The 26292-nt window shown below is 42.4% G+C and overlaps 1 protein-coding gene across 1 annotated transcript in view; it reads left to right on the top strand.

Annotated features, from left to right (window-relative positions):
* The window catches only part of LOC311426526 (methyl-CpG-binding domain protein 2), a 27977-nt gene extending 5891 nt beyond the window's left edge, over nucleotides 1-22086 (top strand). The window contains exons 2-7 of the mRNA XM_084502941.1: nucleotides 3767-3926; nucleotides 9776-9913; nucleotides 16210-16300; nucleotides 16877-17054; nucleotides 20254-20394; nucleotides 21782-22086. Coding sequence (XP_084359067.1) covers nucleotides 3767-3926; nucleotides 9776-9913; nucleotides 16210-16300; nucleotides 16877-17054; nucleotides 20254-20383 — 697 coding nt within the window. The 3' untranslated portion in view covers nucleotides 20384-20394; nucleotides 21782-22086. The remainder of the gene's footprint in view (nucleotides 1-3766; nucleotides 3927-9775; nucleotides 9914-16209; nucleotides 16301-16876; nucleotides 17055-20253; nucleotides 20395-21781) is intronic.
* Nucleotides 22087-26292: the final 4206 nt, after the last annotated feature.

The following is a 26292-nucleotide window of genomic DNA, read 5'->3' on the forward strand; positions in this document are numbered from 1 at the left end:
GAAAGAACAAAGAGCAGATGCTGGGATGCTTTTCAGCTATGATAGACCCAAGTCTCACAGGTACACTAAATAAGATTTGAAATAATTTTTCTATTTGGAAATAATATAGAAAATAAGTTTTCCATTTGGAAAAAAACTGAGAAACTTCGAATTGAGGTTGACAAGTTATTAAAAAAGCTCCGGAAAGTTAATTGTCCTGAGGTGAGACTACGTATTTGTAACTTTTAGGTCATGTTTGCAAGAATAACAGTCCTAAACCCATCCATTTTTTTGAAATTGGTTTTGGAGATGCTCACGTGCATCTCCACGTTCATCTTGCGACTCTAAGCTGTCTCGGTGTTGGGTTATGCAGCAATTTGGGCAGAGCAGAGGCTCCCCTGTGGCTCAGCACCCTGAAAGAGCTCTTGCACTTGCTCCTCGTTGCATGAAAGAAGTGTAAAAATAATCTTCAGGACGCTTGGATGAGGGCAAATTGCACCGATTTCCTCCACATCTGGGCAATTTGTCTTTGAAATCGTGCAGGGATCCATTTTTTGACTCTTGTAGCGGTTTAAATTCTAGGCCGTGTGAACTCAGACCGACGCGTTTTAAAAAACTTCTGAGCAAAGCGTGGCTTTGAAGTCTGCGCTTCCTTCAGCTTTCTACAGCATCCCTTGCAGCCTGACTTCTGAGGTGCCTCCAGAGCATCATCCAGAGGGGCCTCTCTGGGAGAAGAAAGCTTCACAGCCCTCCTTCCACCTTTCTTTTCTAGCGAAAACAAAGTTTGAACTTAGTTTGGTTTAAAGAAAATAAAGGAAAAGAAAATACCTCTTCGTAGTTTCAGCCCAGATGCGTGAGTAGCAGGCTTGTGTGCAGCTGCATTAGCCCAGACAGATTCTGTAACCCCTCTCGTTATCGTTAGTGCATGGCAATTACTTAATAGATGTGCAGATAAAGCTGCTGCAAATGGGCCTTCTGCTTGACGTCTGCCTCGTGGAGCTTTCTTTGCAGGTAGGAGAAGTGAGGCAACTTGGCAGCAGGAGCAGGGGAGAGGTAATCTGGGAGCGATTCAGGAATGAAGGCGTTACTTCAGTGCTTTGACACTTTCAGTTTAAAAATCCATATTTTTTATATTTCTTGCCATTTTGCAAGACTTCTTCCAAAGTCTCTTCGTTTCGGATGATTTTTTAAAGTTGTATTTTTTAACTTTTAGCTTTTAATCTCAGCCCAAGCGCGCGTTTCTTTCTTAACACTTAATTAAAGGTGAAAGGAGGGATTTGGTTAGCGTATCGCGGTTTCTCCCTGCTAATAGTTTCAGTGTAAAGTGGTGGAATTTGTGCCACGGATCCAAATAGTTTTTAATAATAAATCCCTGCCAATGATCCATGCTGATGCTGATACAGAATATTGGAGCGTTTGCTCTTGCGTTACTGAACAAAACAAACAGAAGAGCCCCCCGCGATATTAAATATGTAAAAAATAGAATTTAAGAGTGTTGGGTGCGTTTATAAATTTAGCTTATAAATGTGAAATGTGTTTGCAGAGCTCTCCAGGAAGAATTTTTCGTGGAGTTAGGCTGGTGGCTGCTCGCTGCTGCAATTTTGGCTTCCTTCGAGGTGCAGGTGAAGCGTTTCTCTCCAAGGAGGCTGAAGAGGAAGGCTAGTAGACACAGTGCTGTCTTCGTGGCAGTCTGGTAGCTTATTACAGAACAAAAAAGGTGGTGATGGGGGAATAATGAACGATAAAACGATTCTTCCTTGGTGCAAAAATTAGGATATAATGGAAGAAGGTGTTACGAATTCCAATTTCTCCATCTTTTCAGTAGTGACTTAGGTGTGGGTTAAAATGACAGTGTGTATAAGGGTTTTAATTCAAAAAAAGAAAGGTTTTGAAACAGAAAACGTAATCATCGACTTCACAATTTGCTTATAGTCGTTGTTTTCCCCTTTTCATTCAGGATTTTATGAAGGATGGGGCGGCAGCTCTTACCAGGAGGCTTTATTCGGTGAAGTCGGAGCAAGCAGGGCCACTTGGCTAGGCAGCCGGCACTTCTAGACGAGGTTTTATCTTGAATTTCTCTCGCAGGTTTCTGAAGAAGCCTGAAAGACCATAGATCAGGTTATTTTAGCAGGGAACTCAGTTGCCCCATGAGGGATTTGCTCACTGTCTGACCTGCAGTGTAGAATTTCTCCTGCTCTCAGCAAGCCAGGGCATTCATCTCCACCATCCGAAATACAACTCAAACGCGCTGGGTTGAGTTTGGCTTCCAGGAAAGCTTCAGTTCTTGGCTTGCAAGAAACAGAAAGGAGTTTTTTTTTTTTTTGTGGGGAGCGTGTGTGTGTGTATGTGTTGCTTTTTTTTTTTCCCTCCCACACCCATCCTCGAGGAGGTTAGCTTTCAGATTGCGATCTGTTTCAAGTCTTTTTCTCCCACCCTTTACCTCTCGTTAATTATATCTTTCCATATTTCTGGATTCATTTAAATATGTTTTTTTTTTTTTTTTTTTAAACGTTTGGCTTAATGAGCTGGTTTTCCCAGAATTCAGTACGTATTCTTTTGTGTGGAAGTTCTTGCCTCGAGGGCTTTTTGAGGTGGGGAAGAAAAAAAAAAGCACACAACGCTTCGGAGGAAAAGCGTAGACAGAAATCTTCAGTAATTTTTTGCACAAAGTGTTGTGGAAAACACCCTGAGATCGGTTAACCTCTTGCGTAAGGAAGGTTTTGACACTTTTTCAGGTCCTTTTTTGACCTTTTTGGGGTCATTTCACTGCAGAGAGATTTGCAGTAGACCATCAAATGGCTGTTGACTTGATGCGATAGGTATGTAGCTGTTTCTACAACCATGTACTGAGAAGCCACCTCCAACCAGGGGTGCAGTTTGAGCTTCGTGTAGCAGTTCCTGCCAGCAGCTTTTCCCCCAGCTTTTGAGTCTGGGGGCAGCACCATTGTCCCTTAATGTCCCTTAAAGTCCTGGTTGACCCACTGATGAGTCTGTGCACGGGAAGCCTCACTGAGCTCGGTGAAAATCTGCAGAGATGAAATGTGTCAGGGATGAAATGTGTAATTCAGAGCAGGCAGTGTGTGTGTGTGTGGTATGTGCATCACCATCCTGGGTGAAATAGCCCTTCCTTAGGAAAACCTAAAAGTATCTCGCTTATTCAGACCTTTAGCTGGGAATTTGGGGTAACAGCAATGCCGTAATTTCAAACGAGTCCGATTTAAATAACTTCTGTACGATTTGAATTTGTGATGATGGGATCTGCCATAAATACATTTGCAGCCTGGGACCTGCTTCATGTTCCGCACCATCTCGCTTGCTGCTTGCTTGCTTGTTGCTCAGGTACCTCGCTGCCTCTGCTCACCAGTGTAAGCGACTGCAGAGCCCAGAGATGTCACCTCGAGTCTTAGTTGTGCCCGTGGCTTCAATCCCTTGCTGTTTGCTAGCCGAAAAGGGTTGCTGTTGAGTCTAGGCTGACCTTAGCAATCAATTTAGACCTTGCACAGGATCTTTACGGTTTGTGCGGAGAAGTTCCAGCCCTTGGACGCAGCCTGACTTGCCAAGGTTTAGCCTGACACGTAAATTAAAACCCGTGCCAAGGAGGGGATTGGATGTATGCAGGGATCGGGCAGTTGTGCCATCGCTAACCCCCACACCAATGACCGTGCCACGTGGAATAAAGCTAATGGAAACTTTTTGGATCTTTAACCAGGCGTAAAAGCTGTTGTAAGAAGTCAAGGTTGTGTCCTCTTGTACAACAAAACATACTAAAGTGTTTTCTTCTTTTTAGTCCAAGTGGTAAGAAGTTCAGAAGCAAGCCTCAGTTGGCAAGATACCTGGGAAACACTGTTGATCTCAGCAGTTTTGACTTCAGAACGGGAAAGATGATGCCCAGTAAATTGCAGAAGAACAAACAGAGACTAAGGAATGATTCTCTCAATCAAAATAAGGTTTGTTAGTAAAATACTGTGTTTAAGGATATCCTAAGAATTTCCTTTCCTGTAGTTCATTTAGCAATTTCTTTTCTGCTTTAAAGCAGCCTGCTTCTAAGATGTACGTGTATGTTTAATTTTTCGTAGTGGTAGAGATGCAAATTTTTTAAATAGAGGGAATGCTCTGCTACTACCAGAAAATACCAAGGTGATGTTAAGTATGAAACAAAGGTCTGAGTAAGCCAGAAGTTGGCTAAAGGCTATAAAGAGCTCGAAGTTTTAGTCATCTGCCTGAGTAATGTTCTTCTAAACGGTAACAGTTAGGATTGTTGACGTCGGTTTCTTCTGTGCAAGGCTTCAAAATTCCTAAATTCTATGTTCATCTTCCTGTTCTGAGACGAAAAAGTTCACATTTTGAGTATGTGCCAGGAAGCTTGTTTTCTGAGGCAGCTTATCTGTACAAATCTGAATGTCTGGAGCCAAACAAGGCCAGATATTTCTCTGCTTGATTGGGCCTTTGTCAATTGATCTGATTGTTCTCTTCTTGTCTTAGTTCTCTTTGGACAAACACGCCCTTTTGAGTACTGAAGAGAATGGGTAAGGTAGATTAAAAATGAAAGTCTGAAGCATAGAGCAGTAAAATAACGGCTGTAGCATGTAAGGACAGGACATAAACTTATCAGACCCTCAGATACTCTATTCCTAAACAAAATATAGATTTCTTGTACAACAGTTCTCACAAGTTCACAAGGATTTCGGTAACAACGTTTTTCTTTTGAAAGAGCTTTATTTCTCTGAGGTTTCCTAATTTGCAGTAGTGTCTGAAAATACCTAACGAGTTTTAGCTGTGTCTCATGCACTGTCATTTTTGGTCATCTGCCGCTTGTAATTTGTGACCCAAACATTTCATGCTGATTGCTTTTTATTTAAGTCATGCCTTCAGATTCTTTCATTTCCTTCCCGCAGACGGGAGGCTTTCAAATTAAGACAGCTATTGGGGCTACTCCAAGGAAACGTTTTGGGTGGGCAGTCTGCAGGGGCAGAAATTGCAAAATTTGGTATATAAAATCCAGACGAGACTGTGCTAACTTTGTATTGCTGTGATTTTGGGTGTCGTTCGCAGTAACTCTTTAACTATCAGATTAGAATAAATTAACGCTTTCTCTTTTTTAGGTAAATAACACTTATTATTTGAAAGTGGATGACTGTGTGGCTCATGAGCTTTCAAGAATTTCTGCAGCCTCCGCGATAGTTAAAAAGGGGACCTCAGCTTAATCCTGAAGTTTATGCTTTCTTCCTTCCACCAGACAGTGCAAAACATTGGTTGTGGTCGTCTTGTAGTCCGCCGTGCAGCTGTGCTGCTGGAGGGACCATAAAGGCGAGCCGTGCGTAGGCATGTTTGTGTATAAACTTGCTCATGTTTTATGGCTTGTTTGTTTTTGGACAAACAACTCGCCACGAACGTTTCTAAACTCCTTGGCTCCCCTTCTGTTCCAAGAACGAATATCAAAATAAGACTCTGGCCTTCTTTCTGCGACGTGTCTAGACGGTTAGATTGATGCATCTGGTGGATGGAAACGCTGTCTTGCCCTACCTCTAACTCGGGAGATTCTCATCTTAAGCAGCTTAGAGCTCAATGTCAGAACTGACAGGGGAACCTCTCCTGGTTCGAATTGGAACCGAGGGTAATAGATGCTAATAAATGCTTTTCACTTTTGACATTCACGTACGCCATGATAGAGGCTACTATTTAACATGCTATCCGATGATAGATGGCTTCTTAGGATATGAAAGGCCAGGAAATATATCGAGTTTTTAAAATGTTTTCATGATGGGAGCGTGTTGATGCTTCTGGAAATAGGTCTTCAAAAAGGTAGAGGACTGGAATTCTTTGGAAACTGTTACTGGAGAATAAATAAGATGCTCCTAATGGATAAAAACGAACAGGGGACACCGATGTTTCTGCTGTTTAATGTATTGCTATCGTTCCTAGAGCAGAAGATTTTTGTTAGTGAGCAAGTGATGTAACTCCCACAGGTTTGGGTTTCTGGATGCTGAAGTTTTGTAGGGGTGCTTAAAGCTCAACGTGGCGAACTTCAGGTGGTGAACCTGTGTCTGAGCACTTGAAATGTGTAAAGTCTTTTGGCCAGAAGGCTCAGAAGAGTCCTCTGTGCTTTAGGAGAGGTGTTGGCTGTACATCAAGGGATGTTTGCTGCCACTGCCTTCTTTAAGACGGATTGGAAGCTCTTCCCGTGTCAGGAACAAATCTCGTTTATGGTTTGTTGTGAAAAAAAGAGTTTCTCTGAACATCCGTCCTTTCCTGTTAACTTACGGTTTTTCCCTCTAACTCTGACCATCTGCAGGTGCTGGAGATAGATGAGCTTAGCGAGTTTCTGTCCTAAGGAGTTTATTTGTTGTTCAGCACTCCCAGTGACCGCTTGGTTAGGAGACCAGCAAGCCCAGATGTGAGTGTGATGAGAGGGGAAACAAAGTAAGACAGTAACGAGTACAATTATACTACTTGGGATTTGATCTGTTCTTAGTTTAAACAATTTATCCTAATGGCCACTTTCGAGTACGTTGCTCTGATTAAAGAGTAGATTGGACATCTAGTCCTTCAAATGGCATTTCCTGGATAGTTCATTACTCATCAGGGTGTTGCTTTAATTCTCGGGGCTAGATCATTAATGTAGCTGAACTTAAGTTCTCACACTGCCTGAAGGAATTTAATTTTTTAATTTTTTTTAAAGTTAGTTTAATGGGTATAATTTAAAAATTCCCCTTTAAGTCATATTACAGGACAAAAGGAACCTGTGGTTTTTTTTCCAGGAACTTGAAACCAAGGCCTCTGCTCCAGAAGTGTCAGCTAAACCAGATTTACCCCCCATGTTGTGGGTGGCTCTGTCATATTATTGTGTTTGTGAGCTTTAATAGCTGTTTTACCACGACTACTGATGCTGCTGCAGAGAATGTCCTGGAGGCATGGACTTCAAAGCTTCACGGATGGCTTTGAACTCGATGTCACAAGATCAGGGAAGGCGAAGCTGGGAGGAGAAATAAAGTCTGTCAAGGTTCTGGTCTGGCTCTGCTTGGTGGTTCTGTGCTCATCAGAGCTGCTTTAAATATAAAAAAAATATATATATATGGAAGAAGTCTAACATTAGATTTCATTAGACATCAATCAGAGATTCTGTCAGAGGGTTCACCATGGGCCCCATGTTTGATAGGAGGGACATATTCCTGCTAAAAGCAGGAATAATATTACAAAACATGGGGACTGGCTTCTAGCTGTGAGTTTATGAATGAGAAACAACAGATACCTGGATTTCTGAGGATGACTTCCATGGGAATTTGTGCTTTTAGCCGTATTATATCTAAACAAATTGACTGCTCTAGCTGGAAATGAAGAAAGGGGACCTATAAAACTGCAAGGTGTTTTTCAAGGAGTGGTAGGAATAGAAGCAGAAAGACTTCAGTTGAAAATAATCTATTTCTAGAACTCTTTCAGGATTCAGTTCTGTGTTCTAGCATACTTCTGCTGCTCTGGAAAATTGTTTTGGCTTTCCTCAGAGGCTGAGTGAATCGATATTAAGCAAAGATTCTCCAAATGCTACAGAGAGAGCTTAAAAATGAGTGTGTGAATTGAGTCATAATGCTAAATAGCTAGGAACGTGTGTGGTACTCTTGCTAAATCACCTTCTTTGCCATCTGGAGAAAAAATCAGGCCTGAAGTACTGCAACCATCCCTTCATTTAGGTAATACTGAGATAAATATGAAGCATTTCTCTGTTTCTCTTTCCTATCAATTGCATTCCTTAACATTAGGTGGAGGAATTCCTTGTTTTTCTCCTGGAAAGAACTTTATGATAAAAAAAGCAATTTCTTGGGCTTAGAAACGGGAATTAAATCTCAGTCTTCAAACCCTCAGTATTTAGATTACGCAATTTGGACGAGATGACTTCATAAAAGACACTGTTAAACAAGAGTGTGCTCTCTGGTTCTTAAAAATCATTAAGTTTCTAAGCTAAACACACGTCCAGATGACAGCTAGATACTCACTGTGGCTATTCTGTAATGATCTGTATAAAAATGAATTTAAAACTGTTAGAGACTCAGGTTTATTAACATATTAGTAACCAGTAAGTCTTTTCACTACACCTGTCTCAATTTAAATTCTTATTTTAAAAATATCCTCCTTATTTCTAACTTTTTCTTTTAAGAGTTTCCCTCTTTCAGCGCTTTGCTAGGTCAGTCTGACGGGGTGGATCCTCCATCATCAACATGCCCAGCATTTTAGCACGCTTCTGTCCTTGAGAGGGAGCGTGTGAAGTCCTTCTTTCTGTATGTGTGCAGCGTAACACCTATAAACCAGCCATCAAAAGAATATCTTTGCACAGAAAGTGTGCAGAAAGTAATTTTCAACGTGAAAACCTTCCCGCAGGCAAGGCACTTAATGCCGTATGTCCTCACAAGCCACGATGATTATTACATTGGCTGTTTTTTCAACTTTTTGACTCATCTGTTGGGTGTGGGGAGAGGCAAGTGGGGAAACCTCTTTCTGCAACCTCTCCAGGATGACACAGAGCTAGGAGATTCTTGGTAGAAATAATTTTAAATCATTTTAATTTTAAATCATTTTAATGTGATCTTTGGCTGTAGTCCACTATCAACGTTCACCGTGCAATTTTTATCCAGTGAGCTCAAAGCCAATTATAAAACTTTCTTCTAAGGTCTGAAATACCGGGCAAGAACTTTTCTTCCTTTTGAGCAAATAGTAGTATTTTTTAAGAAAACAAAACCATTTTTGTGTGTCAAAAAATAGATCTATCTGTAAGACAGTCTCACAAAACATGAAGGTGCTTTTTGGTACGTGTTAATTGGGACTTATGTATTATAGGATATTTATTTTCAGTGTCTTATGTGGATGTAAGAACGTGTCTTGCCAGTGACACCCCAGGAAAAACGGGGATTATTTCAGGGAAAACAAGGCAAAATGCAGAAGCAGAGAGGTCTGACTGGTCTTCAGGACTTCTGGGAAATGAGATTACAAAAAAAATAAAGCTTTAGGGGATGGTTCTGCTGGCATGGCACTTCAAACTTGCAGGTAGCTCTTGGATAGATCCATTCAGAGACTCTGAATGGTGTGTAGGTTAATGTGCTTTTGTCTTCAGCAGTCTTGGGGTCTAGGAGGGACTTCCCCATCCCAAATGATTCATCTGGTGGTGTTAGTACCGATGTCTAAATGCCTTTCTGTAGTATCTCCAAGGGTCTGAGGGTTCTGTATGTGCCAAGCTCTTACTGGGGAACTGTTCTATCTGGTGCAAGGGAACCATCTGTTAACAAACCTGATAAAAACTAGCTTTGCCAAAAGGCTTTGCTGAAGTTTATATAGTTTTAGTTTCTTTCCAGAACGAATTACTGCACTGGATTAAAAATTGTATTATGGAGGAATCGCTTAGGAAATCTGTGATGAATTAACTAGCAAGTTGCTGTCCTTTAAGATGTGGGACTCTCTAAACTATTCACTACAAGCGTATTTTCACGAAGCTGTCTGTTTTCAGCATGTAAGTCGCTTGCACAAATGACATTTATCATTTACTAAAAGAAAAGGTGGACTCTTGAAGCAGTGTGCTTCTTCCAGAGAAGGTGAGAACGTGGGGAGCTGCTTAAGTGGTACATTTTTTTTTAAAAGTTGGGTGGCCGCAAAGGTTAGTTAAGTACAGCATTTCAGGGAAATCTTTACTCCAGAAAAAGCTGCTTTCTTTTGCTCGTCAGTACAGGATGGTTTATCCAACGTTAATTTGTAGGAATTTTATGTGTTATCTCTTGTTAATTCACCTTTTTTTTTAAATTTTTTTTTTACACAGGGAAAACCAGACTTGAATACGACTTTGCCCATCAGACAAACTGCATCGATTTTCAAGCAGCCCGTCACCAAAGTCACCAACCATCCTAGTAACAAAGTGAGATCCGATCCGCAGCGAGTGACGGAACAGCCACGGCAGGTAAGAATTCATCTCTTTCCGTCGTTACTGTGCAACATTTGAGACAAGCTGAAAATCAAAATATTGTGATTTCCAAGCTGAAAATCAAAGTATTTTCAGCTGCGCTTCAATCGCAGCTTTCCATGGTTACTTACGGAAATATGCTGTAATAAACACAATTAAAATCCAGAAATAAGTCAGTTCTTATGGAGATTATTTTTGCTTAATCCAAAACTTCATTCAGATTTGACAGAAAAATTCCTCTTGAATTGCAGATATGTGCTGTGTTGTCACAATTGGACCTCAAATACAAAACTTTTTTCATGTGCAGCTTCTTAATTGAAGTCTCTATAAAACATACAGTTGTCATCAAGAGCTATTATCGCTTTTATATAGAAGAGCTTTGTGCAAAATCAATTTTAAAATTATCTGAAATCCCTCTTTTTCAGTATAATACTACTACAAATGCAAAGCACAGTGACTTAAACTCACCTTACACAAGTTTTTTTTTTAGCTGCTTTTCTCTATATCAATGACATCACCTCTTCACACGATGCTTTTTCAGTTTTGTTTTTTATGGGGAGAAGAGCAGAGAAGAAAAGGAAATTTAGTGGAAGGAATAATCAGCTACATAACAGTGTTTATAGGATTTAGGTGTTACTTTGTAAGTCTGATGTGTATTTTTGGAGTCATAGCATTGCTCTCATCAAACTGAAACATCTTATTCTGGGATGAGAAGAAAATGCAGAGGCATGTTCACGTTTTTGTACGTTGGTATGTCGCTAACTTTTAACAACGTTTCCTTTGAAACTCAGGCTGTCTCTAATATTGAACTTTCAAACCTCTTGAATGCTGTTCTCGTTAGAAATAACATAAGGAATTTAGACTCTGCATCCTCTAAATTCAGGTGAGAAAGAGAAGGAAGAAATATCGAGCCGTATGGGATCATCTTGTTGAGATGTCTTTTAGCAAGATTTGAAGGCCTCAGCTAACCTCACTGTTGGTCCCGTGAAGTTCAACAGGGGCCATGTAAGTGTATCACGTTCAGATCCTAAAGATGCATAATTGCATGTGTCTATTGATTCTCTTCACGTTCTTTGGGTTTTCCTTTTAAACCACTGCACTTGGTGTGTTAGGATGTCTGCTGAACCAGTAGTAATCACTGAAGGGTAAGAAAGTTACGGCACCTTTGTGGCAAGAGACGTGGATGTTTGGCGATCCGTATCTTGATGGATTTCAAATCCTCTTGTGCTTGCCTGTTTCCTCCCAGTTTTCTTTCTTCCAGAATCTTTGCTTGAAATACGTAGTGAACTGAAACCATCTGGAATGCATCCCTTGTCTTTTGAGAACGACTCTCCAGGAAAGACTTGAGGAATAGTCAGTTTTCAAACCCACCCAAGTTAAATCTTTGCTTCTTTAAGTTCTAGCAGGTGAAGCTATAGCAAGATCTTCAAGAAATCCATGTCTGCTGATCACTGCGTCAGCATTTGGGTTTGATCAGCATCCTTTCCCTTTGCTCGCAAGAGTACATCTTCAGAAGAGGACACTTAAAATGTTATTTTTATTCTATAATGTCTTGCTTCATTTGAAGAAATGCGAACTCTACTTGCACTGAATAGAGAATAGTTTATGTCTAATATTAAAGGAAACCTTGAAATGTCTTACTCTTTTGCCTTTCCCCAACCTAAAATGCTGCTTTGAGATCTTATGTTTGTCATGGTGACTGACGCAGGTGGGAAACGTGGAGAAGGGAGAGAATAGTTGGTCACAGTTGCCTTTTACGTAAAGCTTCAATGAGTTCTGAATTAAACTTCCAGTAAAAAATCTGGAACAAAGCAGTTTAGTGTAGATACGCCGTCAATTCCTGGAGAATCTTAAGCGAATTGCCAGATTCCATAAACAATTTCCAGTGATCTGGTTTCTTCACACACAGATTTCCATCACACATTTATCAGTATTTCTTTAGGCATTGGTAACTGAAGGTATGTAAATACACAGACATGCACATCTTGTTTGAAAGCATCAAGTTCACTCGGATGCTCTACTTACTATCTGGATTGTAAATATTAATGGATGTGGTCTTTTGCTTGGTTTTCAAAAAGCAAGGATTCTTTTTTTTGGTGCGATCAGTTGAGATAAAATAGAAAAACCAGGGCGAGGAGTGAAGTTGCTGGAAAATTTTATTCTTTGTAAAAAGAATAAAAAAATACAAGAAATAAAAAGGAAACAGAAATAAAAAAGAAATCGGAAGGAATAAAACCGACACCTTGGAGCACTTGAGATACAATTGTCAGACAAGTGCAGCCTTGAGTTCTCTTCCAGTTAAACTCTATTTCTCCTCATATAAATGATCCCTACGTGCATCCTCCTCCTCTTATACTCAGACATGTAAACCTCCCAATATGTAGACGTTAAATCAGTGTTGGATAATCAACTGCTGAAGCACTGACTATTGCCTTTGTGTATGTAAAGCTTACTCAGTTACCATTTCCAGTGTCATTCCTCCCCGTTTCTTCAATTCTTGGCCCCAAATCCCTGACGGGGTTCTTCCTTCTGTATTTCTAGATACACATCTCCAAAAGCCTCGCTTCACTCGTACCTGTTATACCTCCCTTTTGAAAAGACAGCCTCACCAGAGTTCCCTGCAGATTCTCTTTGGCCTTCCTCCTTAGGTAGAGCTGAAAAGAACCGAGCATTGGAGTTCCTTTGGCAGTCAGGAGTTTTCTCGTGACCTGGGAGCGAACAGACGTGGTTATTAGTGTTGGCAGGGAAGGCGTTTGGCAGCAGCTCTTCTTTAAGCACTAAACCCTGTGGTAGTTCCTGGAAAGATAACAGCTTGCCTGGGATCTGGGTGGAGGTAAAGCTGTCAATTAAAGCAACTGCTGGTTCCACGTATTCAGCGCGATGTTTAGTTGCACACAAATAGCGTCACAAGCTTGTCTAAGACTTTTTCAAGCAACTGCTCTGCGAGACAGCATCTTAAAGGCTTTCAGATTTTTAGACTTTCATAGATTACTGATCATCAGAGCGGAGAACTTCATCCAAGAAGGAGTAGCAATGCTCTGGAGAATTCTGGAAGTACTCGAGTTGTGTGTGCGTGCATTTCGTAAAGGGTCTTCTGATACGCACAAGACTTCTCTAAGTCGTCTTCCCCTAAGAGGCCTCTGTTCCAACACCAGTACCAATCAATCCAGCAGATTTCTCAGATTTTTTGCATCTAATCAGAAAATCTGTTAAATTCCTAAGTAGAAAATCTAGGAGCCTTCACTGCAATTTTCTTCCAAGTGCTTTCACATCTCTTTTTGAAGCATCATCCTGTTCAAACGTATTTTAGTTTTCCATAAGCTTACTTAGCATAGGTTTCCTTACTATTTCTGTGGTTATTTTTTTCTTTGCAGCGTCCACAAATAAGCCAGTATAAGAAGAAGAACCCTGTCAGATTTTTAGTGGGTCCTGCAAAGGAAAAAATAAATGAATAAAAAAGTTTAGCCTCCTAATGATATATTCTTGATAAATTTCAGAGTAATGGTTTGGATTTTAAAAAGTCAGGTTGCCTTTGCTGAAACTGAACATCAAGCATTCTGTACCTAATCAGATCGAATGGAGCGGTGCTGAAAATCAGATTTCTTCTTGAAATCAGACTTTTTTTCGCAGGCCATAGGTCTGTGTCTTATGTAGAGCACTTAACATCTTCTTCATGTTTTCGAGCTCCTTGGTTCACATTGTTCCACGCTTACTGGCCTTTTTCAGAAGTTTTTTCACCAAGTTCACTCCCCAGATGTGTAGCATACCTGAGGTATTGAGTTAAAGGACCTCAGACTGCCAAGGACTTGATTAATCACCTGTTAATTCTGCTGTATAATGTTGCTTATGGTGATAGAGAGAGCTTGAAACCACGCTAGTAAAATAAACTAACTTAAGTGGTGATTATAAAACCGAATTTGCAAAAGGTTCAGCTCTATCTTCCTGATACATTTGGCTAAAAAAAAAATAAATCCGTGAGCATGGATCAACTGTTTAAAACGCATCCAGCCTCCTCTTTGAAGCTTCCTTCAAGAAGAGCAAGTAATCAGTTAATACTGTGTGATCTGATTCCTCTAGTGCTATGGCAGATAGCCACCTTTCAAAAAACCACCTGAGGATAAACCTGCCGGTATTCACTTTATAAAACCACCTGAGGATAAACCTGTTAGATTTGCCTATAAAATAATCTGTCTTCAGGCCAAAAGTTCTCTTCGCAATTGATTTGAAAGTCTATCTTATCCTTAGCAGACTTTATAGATACTTGCCGTGGATTGTATTGCGATGAATTATTGAATAAGACGATAGATCACAAGCTAAATGCGACCACAGTCACTTTTTGCATAAGATAGGTGCAGTCTCAAAAGCCTAATTTACCCGAAAAATGGCCGGATGTCGAATAGACGCAATTTTATTTCCTGCGGATGAACTTAAAAGATTAGGATCCAAAATCAGGTTGGGTTGGAAAACTGAAGCTTGTTGGTTGATGGCTGTTAGAATTATCAAAAAAGAGGGATGGAAGGAAGCTGAGGAGGTGAAGTTCCACCTCCCAAGCCCGTCGAGAAGCTCTGACGTTTTGTTTGGCAATGATGGGTGTAGGAGAGCTGAGCAACTCACAGGCTGTAAAAAGATGAAAAGTTTTCCAGCTTTTTGGAGGAATTCTCATCCATTTAAAAATCTTCCACGGACGTTTTGAAAAGCCCACTTTATAATCGTATTTCCTCACGAATCGCTTGCAACAGCATTGAGATGAGCAGTTCCCAAATGATAAATGATAAAAAGAACCAATGGTGGAGGAAGCAATATTTTACCGTTCTCCAAACAAAGGACTCCAGCAGCACATCTGCAGCTCAGGGCTACCATTATCGGGCCGCAGAAGAACAAGGAAGTGAAAAGAAAAGGCTGCTCCACCCTGGGGACCTTGGCACGGCGTTCCCATATCAGAAGAACACCGGGTTGCCCTCCAGAGAGTAAGTTTGGGTGCTGAGGGATGCAGTTCTCCCTCTGCAGGATGTTCTTGCGTAAGGGGTCACTTCTGGCATGACGCACGCTGACTAATTTCCCAGGAAATGGGGCACTTGGCTGCTGGCTGGGTCTGAACCCAGCCCGCTCAAGCACTGCCTGGGTTTTAGGCTCTTTGCCGCGTGTGTTTCCTAACGCCCAGGCTTCGGGAGAAATTGCAATGGGGCCGTTTTTCATCCTGCAACAGGACCAATGCCCCTGACTGACGGATGGATGCTCGGAAGGGTTATTCGTTCTGCATTAGTGATGAAATATCGCGCCGTAAGAATGATGAATCTTGAAATGCGGTCCTTTTCTCATTCCTTCCTCCTCCTGCTCCCATCAGGATTCTCATCACTGCCTACCAGGGGCATGTTTGCTAATGCCTCTCTCCCGGAGGCGTGGATCTGGCTTTTCTGGCTGCGCTGGTGCAGCCTCAGCAGGCAGCCAAGGAGAGGAGCGGATCCTCCTCGTGGTGCTCCCCGGGGTGAATTGGAGGTTTCTTTCCTCTTCTTTTCCCCGGCTCCGTAACGCTGAGAGAGGTGCAGGTTAAATAATGTAAGCTATTTTTAGGGCTGTAACTGAAGAGGCAGATGCTCCGTGCCTCAAGCCTCGCAGGATCTTTTTCGGTCGCGTGAACGCGCGCTTCTGTGGCTGAATATTGCGTCTGCATCTTGTACGTGAAGTGGCAAAAGCTTTCTGAAGTCCTACAGGCTTCAAGATGGGAAGCTAATCCCTTTTTAACCAGCTTCCATCGCTGTCTTGCTAGATAAAAAAAGGTCTTTTTAAAATAATAGTCACGGTCAATCTGCAGCCCAGAACTTCAGGATTTATCTTCGGACATATAAGGTAGGAGCGAAGAAGGAAATCTGTATCACTAAAAAAACCTCCCTTAAATCAAGAAATGAGAAATGTGAAGCGTGTTCCCAGCTAATACACTAAACAACAGAAAGAGAATGTGAATTTAGTTTGTGTTACCTTCCTAAAAGTGAAAAGATTTGATCCTGTTCCTAGAAAAGTCAGGATTTACCTACACAGCAATGGAAAGGTCCAGGTCGTGGAGCCAGTGCAGGTTTGAGGGGGTACAGCTGCTGGGCAGCTTCATTTGGTGATCTGTGCTGCTGTAACCTGCAGCATCACACAGATTTCCAGCAGCAGATAGGATATTCACTTTTCCATACCTTTGCAAGCTGCGTGTTGTATATTGTTCCGATGTTCCTTTGATTCTGAGCACAGTTTATTTCCATGAGCTGATTTATTTCGTATTCTAACGGGGATCTCGTTTTCTTCTGCAGCTTTTCTGGGAGAAGAGGCTACAAGGCCTCAGCGCGTCGGATGTCAGCGAACAAATCATAAAATCCATGGAGCTCCCCAAGGGTCTTCAAGGTACTGTGCTCACACTTCAGATTCACAAAGCAGCTTGGGCTTAACAGGGACAGACTTTTAGATGCTCTGAACGAGCGTTTCAGTTTCCCATCAGATTTAGTAAACTTCAAATTGTAAATGTGCTTGCTGACAAAATACCTCAACCTCCAAAACTCTCTTTATTTTTAGCAGTTAATATAAACCACACTGCAGAACTGTACTCTCGCTGGTGAAAGTTGATCTAAAATATGATCAAATCGCTGGTCAGAATTAATAACGTTGTTCCGCTGCCTAGGAGACTTTCGCAGGAACTTGAGGGCTGTAAAAATCTTCACTGGGCGTTTTTCAAACTTAACACCTTGTAGGATTCAAGCAGAGACTGCTGGTGTGGGTTAACATGGTGAAGTTGCAGATGAACTGTTTGAGGACGTGACTGATAAATCGACGATGTGATCAGCTTTATTAAAAAAATCATGATGCTGTAATTGCTATTGCAAGTAAAAAAATAAATAAAAAAATCCAGCCAATTCTGGCGGTGAGCTGCCTTGTGAAATGTTACTGCAAAGCTGTTTTTTATAGAATTTATCCTTATTTTAGGAGTTGGCCCAGGTAACAACGACGATACCTTGTTGTCGGCTGTTGCCAGCGCTTTGCACACCAGTTCGGCACCCATCACGGGCCAGCTCTCCGCAGCGGTGGAGAAGAACCCAGCCGTCTGGCTCAACACATCTCAACCCCTCTGCAAAGCTTTCATAGTCACAGACGATGACATTAGGTGAGCTTTTATCGAGTCTTCAAGAAAAGGGGAGGCTGCTGGAGCCCAAGGAACATTTGGATTCTCTGAAAATAGCTGCCAGCTTGAATCACGTTTAATTTGAAGTATTCATGGTCATGTAATGATGATAAATCTATTTCGTAAGCAGAGTAAAATACAAAATTTCATCTTTCAGTTCAGCAAACATTTTAAATCTCCTCCTCTAAATGCATGATTAAGAATTAACCACGCTTCCATATCAGCAGGGATAAGCACTTAACATTTTTCAGTTGTGGGATACGGCTTCTAAATGCTAGTCCTGTGCAAGGTAAGGGTGTAAAATGAGCATGGTGTTGTTCCCAGGGGTGTTTACGTGTCAATCTTGGTCTCTTTAGGCAAGCTTCTGGTATTCCCTGTAAACTGGCTTCTCCCATACGAGTCCGAGATCATTTATCTTGAGATTGCTGATTCACAGCTTGTTCGTAGCTTTTTTTTTTCCTGACCTGCACATCGTTATCTTCTTTTTGTAACCGCACTATTGAGTTATCTCCGTTTCTGTAAAAGGCTCGGGGTGACATCCTTGAGTCTCTATTAGATAAAAAGCTTTAACTAGTTTTCCTCTTCTGGGGTGGATCGGGGAATGGCATCCTCTGAAAGGAACAGAGGGATTGCTCTCCTAGTTTCTGAAAATCCTACCTTTTGGTTTTCAAGAGCCCTTTCTCTTGCTCAGGCTAGGTTCTTTGCTGAACGATCGCTGTTGCCCATTAGGTGTTGTTCCTGAGATTTCTCAGGTTTCTTGACAAATGGCCTGTTGAAATTGCATGTTAATAGGACTTCTGCTTTTCCTTGTAAGCAGCCGTAACCTGCTAAATTCACCAGAGCATAGCGATAAATGAAGTATGTCTGGCAGCGTCACGCTCTGCGCGGTAGTGGGTAAGAAAAATTACCTCTTAATCTGTCCAAAAGCCAAGTGGCATTTAACATCAGACAGGGATGGAGAGTAATTCAAATTTAGGGCTCTCCAAGTCGGCTTAGCTTGGAGCTAAGCATGCCGTCGTCTTCAGCTATTTGAACCTCGATCCAAGCTAGTCAGCTGGAGCTTGGTAGCTCACGATATTCCTCAGTGCCCTGCACAAATCTTGCTCTGTGTGGCAGACCAAAGCCACGAGAACTACAAAGTGCCAAAGGGAGGAAATGAGAGGATGCTGTTGCAGCCTGAGCTCTCCTCATGATTAAGAAACTTGTAAGGTAAAATGATCACACCCTTCTGCGTTGCAGAGAGGTAAAAACCTAAATAAGCAATGGCATCAACTTTCTGACCCCGTTTTCTAATGATGAGTTTGATAGGGAGCATGTCAGCAAAGTAGGCAGCTGAGAATATGTCATTGCTGTTTAGATTTGCTGTGCCAGCAGTGGTTAATTTCTGCTGAGAGGGGAGGAGAGAAGATCTTTGTGAGATGACGTTTGGGAGAGTTGTGTGTGTGGGGAGTCAGCGGATGGCCCTAAACCTGAATTTAATTCTGAGCACTAAGGAAATCGCCTGAATGCGACGTTTATGCGCAGTCCTGCTGCATGAAGCAGCTTTCCCGTGAAAATATGGTCGGAATTTGAATGAATTTCTGCGTTAGGGGGAGCATCTCTTCAACGCTCGCTTGCTTTTGAAGACAATAGCATAAATACTATAGGATGAGGAGTGCGTCTTGGCAGGAGGAAGGCTGAAAAGAGCATGTGGCTGCGGAGCTGCTCAGTGGAGATAGTCTGAGCCTTAGCGTTTTACTTAAAGATGAGCACTTCTTAGTAGCACGCTTTTTTTTTTTGCTGTTGGTTCTTAAATATTTGCTCTCGGCAGCTCCCCGTGCTTTAAAAGTAATACTGCTTGTATAAACAGAGCTGGGTTTTTAATGCTTAAATCCATTTGCTAGCAGAGCAGCCTGCTCAGGCCTGGAAGTGCCGCGAGCTGTTTTATGGTTATTGCTGCCAGGGAGATTAACTGGCTGCCTGACGATTTGGGAATGAGCTAACTTGGGAAAGCTCTGTCTTCACCTGACCTTGGGAGGTGAGGAAGAAGAATCTCACGAGGAGGCCGCATGCCCTGCTAACAGGAACCTTAACAGCCCTTAATAACAGGAGCTGGTCCAATATACGTGACGTTGGCTGGCACTTCTGTGTCTTGTGGGAGTTAAATACCACGGATATTGGGTTTGAGGTGGTAGGAAGGAAACTTTTTGGCTTGTTTTGGTTATATTTCATCTTATTTGCGGTCTTGGGATCGCTTTCATTCAATTAACAAATACCAAAGTTGCTATTCTGTGTGACGAAGGAGAAATAAAACAGGTTATAAGGCATTTTCGGTTCAGTTCTCTGCCCAGGGGTCTGAAAGATCACTGGGCACTGACACTTAACAGCTCTGGGAGACAGCGAGCTGTCCGTGGAGGACAGCAAACAACGACAGGAAACAGCTGGAAGACAGAAAACAATTTCTGTACCGAGCTGCTGGTTTGTTCTGCACTTCTTTTGCTATCTCTGTGAGCAGACAGCCTCCTCCGAAGTGCTGGCAGTAGCTGCAGCGGTAAAACTGAACAGCTTTAGAGGCTGGTGCTCCTGAGAGGCTTCTGGCTTGTGCAGCACGCTAGATATCACTCCTGCTCTTCGAAGATTTGATATTCTTCCTATCTGTCCTGACATCCTAAATAGCTGCAGGGTGTTTGCAGCACTCAAACAAATGTTTTCCTGTGCTGCCTGTGCCTGTTTCTGATGAGTTCTGGTCATTTTTAAGCATATATATATATTTTTTTATTTTTTAGAAAACATAGCTTGATAGAACAGGTGTATTTTCGAGTTTAAAAAAAAAATAAATGTTCTTTTGCAAAAGTTGTGTTCTCTTGGGAAAACTTCAAAAGAGGACTCCTTGCTTTCAGGTAACACAGGAAAGGTAAATTTTACCTTCCAAGCTAAACATTGACTCAAAATGCCTTAAATTGTTGGAGACATCTGAGGGAAGATGTTTGAAATAGCTCAGCAGGGAAACAACCATTTGTTGCTGCTGCCCAAAATGCATCAGTGTCTGGTAGATAATACTTGAATGTGAAGGTAATATATTAAAGAACTAATCAGTATGGGTTAAAAAAACAATCCTGAGACATTGTTTATCCATGTAGCATGCTCCAAGGATGATATTATGCTTGAAGGATTGACAATTCTGCCCCTTCTCTGCTTTCAGGAAACAAGAAGAGCGGGTGCAACAAGTGCGTAAGAAACTGGAGGAAGCACTAATGGCAGACATTCTGTCACGGGCGGCTGATACGACAAAAGATCTAGAGGTAGAAATGGATAACGGAGATGAAGCATAAAAAGAAATCAGGTGAGTCAGATCTCCAGGAGGGGCACGCTCAGATTTCCCCATCTCATCCGCCAGCAGCAGCAGCATCCGCCAGTATCACGCAGCAGCAGCCCCACGTTCTCCCAGCACGTTTGTTAGTGCACTGCATCAGCAGGGGCAGTTTTGCATATTTAGAAATGAATATTTTCACACCGAATGCTACGCAGATCGCTGGGGGAGGAAGAAAGTGGTTTTCATCCTTTAGGGTAAAAGCCCAGTCTCTGGAAACCGTTGCAGGTGAATCTTTTAATGCTTAGTAGGTGCTGAAAAAAGGGGTAAAGCGATCAAAGTAAATGTCCTGCTGCTCTTCCGAATTTAATTTAATTCCCAAAACTTTTCTATTTATTTTTAAATGGATAATACTTACGAATATTAATTAACGTATTCGTTAATTCATGTTTCTAATGCACATTTTTATTACTTATGGAATGAGTGCAACGTAAATTTGCTCTTTATGTCGTGTACGAGAGCTATTTGGCAGTGTTGTTTAGCCCAGTTAACAGGCCAGTAACCTTCCTTCTAATTACTTGAAGTTCTAGATATTTACTGTCAGACTCTTAATCCCTGAATATTTCTCCTCTAAAAGCCTAATTATGGGTAACATTAAAGGAAGTCAGGCAAGAACGCTGATTTAAGGTGTGAAATTTCGAACCTTTGCCATTTTCGACTCAAATTGTCAATCTGAACTCCTTAATTTAGCGTGAAATAATTACTCTGTAATGGAGTCACAGAAGTGGTTATTTTTGCACCGATGCTGCGGTTCTCGGTAGAAATCAGTTGGATCAGCAGACCTTGATTTTCATCCTCTCCTTACCTATTTACCTGTACTTAGTGTGTTGGCTGTATTCTCTAAAACCCCTGCTTTCTGTCCTAATGGCTATCATTATAAATTTTAACAAGAGTTTTAAGTGGATTAGTAAAGCAGCTTGAAAGATGAGTCTTTTCCCTACTAATTTTTTTCCCTAATAATTCCCAGACTAATTTTCCAGTCTGATCCGTTGATATTAAGAAACTTTTTATGTACTAATTATTCTGTGTTTAAAAATGAGAATCCAGAAAGTGATTTTAGGTTGTAATGAAACACCCCGGAATGCAGGAGGGTGTGTGGTGGAAGAGGTTGAACCTTTAAACCATGTCGTGTTGTGGTTGTGCTTAATAAAAAAAATAACTAGGCGCTTGCAGGAGTCTTAACAACTGAGCAGCTACTTATGTGGTGTTAATTTTTTTTATTACTCACTAGGAACAATTTATAATGTGCTCTTCATACGGAGCTAAAGCACAGCTGTAACTGTTCAAACAAAGTCGCTCTAATTGATGCAACCACCTGCCTTTGCTTTTCCAAAAGGGCTTCTTTCTTTCTCTCTTGCAGGTACTTTTAACTGACTTGTCCCAGGAGGAAATTCCCAAAAGCCAGAGGCACTTTTTCCTTCGGTCTTTCGTTATAAGAAGAAACGGACCCATGCACATTTATATAGCTTTCTAATAGCATTAAAACCAATGCCTTTTTTAGACTCCTATTTTTGATGTATATATCTTATTTGAAAAGCAACTTTATTTTGTGTCCTATGACTTAAAGTCCTTTTTTAAGTATCAAACATTACCCTTAATCTAAAGCTGAGCTTTTGATGCCAGGTTGCAAACCTACTGGAATTATATTGCCTGTATTAAATATTTGTTGGTTGTTTTTTTTTTTTTTTTTTTTTCCTGTGGTCTTTAGTAAGGATGGATCAGGAGCACAGAGTGATTTCCCAATTAAAGATTATTGTGACTCTGTATATAAACAGATTTTTATACCTATGGGTGAAAACACCCGTACATTCTTCCGTCATCACTGTAAAGAGAAATAAAAGATTATATTCCAATCAGTTGAAAACTTGTCGTGTTGTGGATAGAGTAAGTGAAAACAGTCCCTGCTCGTATTTGGTTTGCTTGGCCAGGTGCTGGGTAGGCTGGGAAGGGCGGATGTCAAAAAGTTCTGTCTTTGCCCAGAGCACTGCCTCGGGAAAGCTGTCTGATCTCGGGAGCAGTTGTGGATTTTTCACTTGAGCTGAAGTACAATTGCATTCCCCCTGAGCAAGAGGAGTGCTAAAAATAAGTAGCCGGCATGACTTTACAGAGTTCTGCTCTGAAGTTGAAGTGAAACTGGGAAGAAAGTGGCTTCGGTGCAGAATGCAGCAGGTGCTGAAACTCGTTTTTGTTTCTGTCTGCTGAGACAGAGCAGCAGGACACTGGGCTGGCCCTTTCTGGGGGAAATGCATCCGTGCTGCAGTGCCTAGTAACGTTTCAGAACACAAGGTAAGGGCTTGATGGGTACATTTCAGAAGGTAGAACTGTGGGGAAGGCTAGTAAATATATATTGCCACAGATAATTAGTTGGATTGAAAAAAAAAAAAAAAAGCTTATATATACTCTGTGCTAGTTCCAGAGTTGTTTTGTGTAATTACTGATCAAAAGCTCCTGGATGAGGATGTGAGTGGCTTCTCCCGTGTAGCCGTACAATGCAGTCTCATTTTAGGGATGAAAATACCAGGACGTTACACTTAGGTGACTGAAGTCCAATAAAACTGGCCCAGAAGTGGCTTTAGAGGCTCTTCCCAGCTAAAATGTTTCATGTCAGAGCAAAAAGCAGACCCAACTCTTTGAGGAGAGTTGCTCCCAAAAGTAGTGGTTTAACCATGCCTTGTAGTTTCCTTGTCCTTATTATGCCTTGTCACTTGTTTGGGTGAGCAACACCGCTGCCAGAGGTAGTTGGAAAGCCCTTCAGGGAGAAAATGGCTGACGGTTTAGTCCTCTTACTTTTTAGCTTTATCCTGTCACAGATAGATTTGACAAGTGATATAAGCTGCTGGTGTGTAAAACTGCGAGCACTTCATGTTAAAAGCAGTTGTCAAAACAAGAAAGCAGGAATGATTCAGTTGCTGTTTAAGGGGCTTATTTGGAGAACTCAGAAAGTTCACAGCACTCAGGGCTCTGAAACGCAGTCCGTTGTGGACACCTGTGCCCCTGAACAGCTCTGGTGGCCTCTTTCAGAACCAGACAACTGTTTTAAAACCCATTTTTCCTCTACTTTCAGTTTCTTTAGAACAAGAGCACCCAAAAGACGGCTTAAATGCCACGATTTGCTCTTCTCACCCGTGCTGCCAGTGTCTGGGACGGGCTCAGCTCTGGGTTTATGTGAAGTAGGGCAGCGAGAGACAAATTTGTCTCTCTTGACGAGCTGCTGCCATTAAATCGGTGCCGCTCATGGTGACATTTATCACAATATTCCCCTCCGATTTTCCCTCCAGCAGGACCTGTTCCTGTGCTGGTTTATACTGAACTTTTCGGTAATAAATATGATTTAGAGCATGTATATATTATGTAGTTGCTACAGTTCTTTAAAGGATGCGTCAGTTCCCTTCAGCCACCGCTTGGGTTCCTGCTTCTCCCCAGCCCTCCCTGACGGAGGACTGCTTTGTGAGGTAAATATTTGAAGGTTTCTTGATGAAAACCCCATACCCAACGTGACACCAGCAGTTTAGGTCAGGGTGTTGAAGAAAAGCGGAATGGAAACGCTCTGAAGGGCTGTGCTGAGGCCCGAGGCCGCCCCCAGGGGCCGCTGCCGCTTCAGGCTCGGCGCCGCCATGGCGGGAGCGGGCTCCCCTCAGGCGGGGCCGGCGCTGAGGTGTCACCGATCCGAGGGGACATCGTTCACCACAAAAACCTACTTTTTTTTCTTTGAAAAGTAAACACGCTGACCCAAAGCATCTCCCTCCCGAGCGGGTTTGCTCTTTGCCAAGTTTAAGCACGCTAAATGAAAAGATCAATCTCTCCTGAGCAAGGGTTTTCCTATTTTGGTAAAAATAGCAAAGTGAACGATGCAGTGCTTCCAAATTTCTCCTCAGCCCTGTGTCATTTAACCAGTTCTAACCAAATTCACAAGCAGATGCAGTTACCCTAAACTTGCACGTGAAACACTCTGCCAGGTGTTTTTCGGTACCCGTGTGGCTTTCAGCTCCTCACCTGGGGGCAGTTTGTCCTAAAATTTTGCCAAAGACTCCTGCCTGATAAACATTTAGGGATATTTTTCTGTTTATTAACCCTTTCTGTTTGGGGGACAGACAGAAAGCCTGTCAGAGCTCTGCCCCTGGGGTCTGACCTTCGGCTGCAAACTGGTGGCTTTCTTCTGAGGTGCTAAGTCCTGGCCTACAAAGTGGGAACGCTGCCCCTAAAATATTTCTGATATTTTTACCATGTTAATAAGAGCTCCTGCAGCTGAATTTGAACCTGGAAAGGCGGAAAGTAACAAAAAGGGAAATTGCATTAGCATGAGGCTGAATGAGGAGTGATTCCCATTCTGTTTCCTCTGCCGCTTTTCCCCGGCTAGGTGGCAAAACGCATTCAGGAAAGTTTCGTCCTAAGGACAGAGGGGAAAGATCAGCCCAGGTAAGGGCAAAGGGTGTGAGCACTCACCTGGGAAGCTACAGCCAGGACAGAGCCTCGGGAAACCCTTATGGATGATTTTAGCCTGTACTCATTCCTTATGACTGCAGCTTAAAACAGAAGCATCGATTCCTGGCCCAGGACTCATTTTAGTCTCTGAATAATTACATTCACATTTGTCTCTGGGGAAAATTCATAGTAAAAAGTAAGCCCAAGCTTCTCCCCATCAACAATGACTTCTTCTCCAAGGTTTCCATCGAAGAAAAGGCCCTCAGATTCGCATCCTCAAATCCCGAGATCAGCAGTTCAGCAGGCCATTTAGCATGGCTCTATTTTCACGAAGGATCCCAAATCACTGGCAGTTTTATGGCCCTCAATCCTGCTTATTTCAATCCTGAAGCTCTGTCAGCCCCTGTTAAACGTCAAAGAGTTGCCAGTTTAGCAAGAACTAGTTTTACGATGCCTTCTTGCTTCCCGGCATCCTCTTAATCCATCTCCAACCACTGCAGTGGCCCACATCTGTCATTCCTGGTAATTTAGTCATTTTATGGAGAGAAAGCTTGCAACCTTGTTGGCCTCCAGCCAAAGCACCTTGCTGGAGGTTGTGCAAGGAGAGGTGGCAGGCTGGCTCAGCACCTGACGCCGAAATCGCCGCTGGGGGTGAGGAGGTGGGGTGCTGTGTCATATTCCCACCCATCCTGTCACCTCTGAACGAGTAATAACGAGGGTAGAGGTCTCTCAGTCCTCAAAATGCCGCTGTGAGGTTGGGATCGCAGACGAAATTGGGTGTGCTGCCCGTTCCCGGGCACTTTGCCACCACGCTGGGTCCCTCCAGCTCCAGCAGCCTCCTTCCCGTCTGCGCTGCTGGCACGCGCTGCTTTCTGCCAAAGAGGAGAAATCAAAATAACCTATTAAGTATTTAATGGAGAGATTACTGTGCTGGGGGTCCAGAAGGAGCAGCGTTTGGCCGTTACGATTAAAATCACTAGTGATAACTTCCATCCTTAACACAGCTCACATCTGCAGCTACCGGAGAAAATGAAGCACTTGGGTGCCGAGCAAGGTCAGGAAGCGAAGAAAAGCCCTACAACTTGTCTTCTGACCTACCTAGGTATTCTTAGGACAGCAGGTTGGCACTGTGGTGCTCTAAACACTGGCTTTACACCCACCTGAGAGCTCAGCTCCACCTCCCGGCCCCACTGCAGGGCTCTCCGTGGGCACCGCCGTCCACATTTGGTCCCGGCGCTGCGCGGCGCTTGGCGAACGAATGAAGCAGCACCCTGCAAGGGCTTCACCACGCCGGGAAGTTTGCCAACAGACTGGCAATAGACTAATTATTTCCCAAAAAAGTTATTCCGCTGCAAGCCCCCTGTGGAAATGTGTTCCAGATTGTAATGATTATTTTTTTTTATTATTATTATTATTTTTTTTTCAAATTTAGCTCAGTCCGCCTCCAGA

The sequence above is a fragment of the Aythya ferina genome, assembly GCF_964211825.1.
Source record: "Aythya ferina genome assembly, chromosome: W".
NCBI lineage: Eukaryota > Metazoa > Chordata > Aves > Anseriformes > Anatidae > Aythya > Aythya ferina.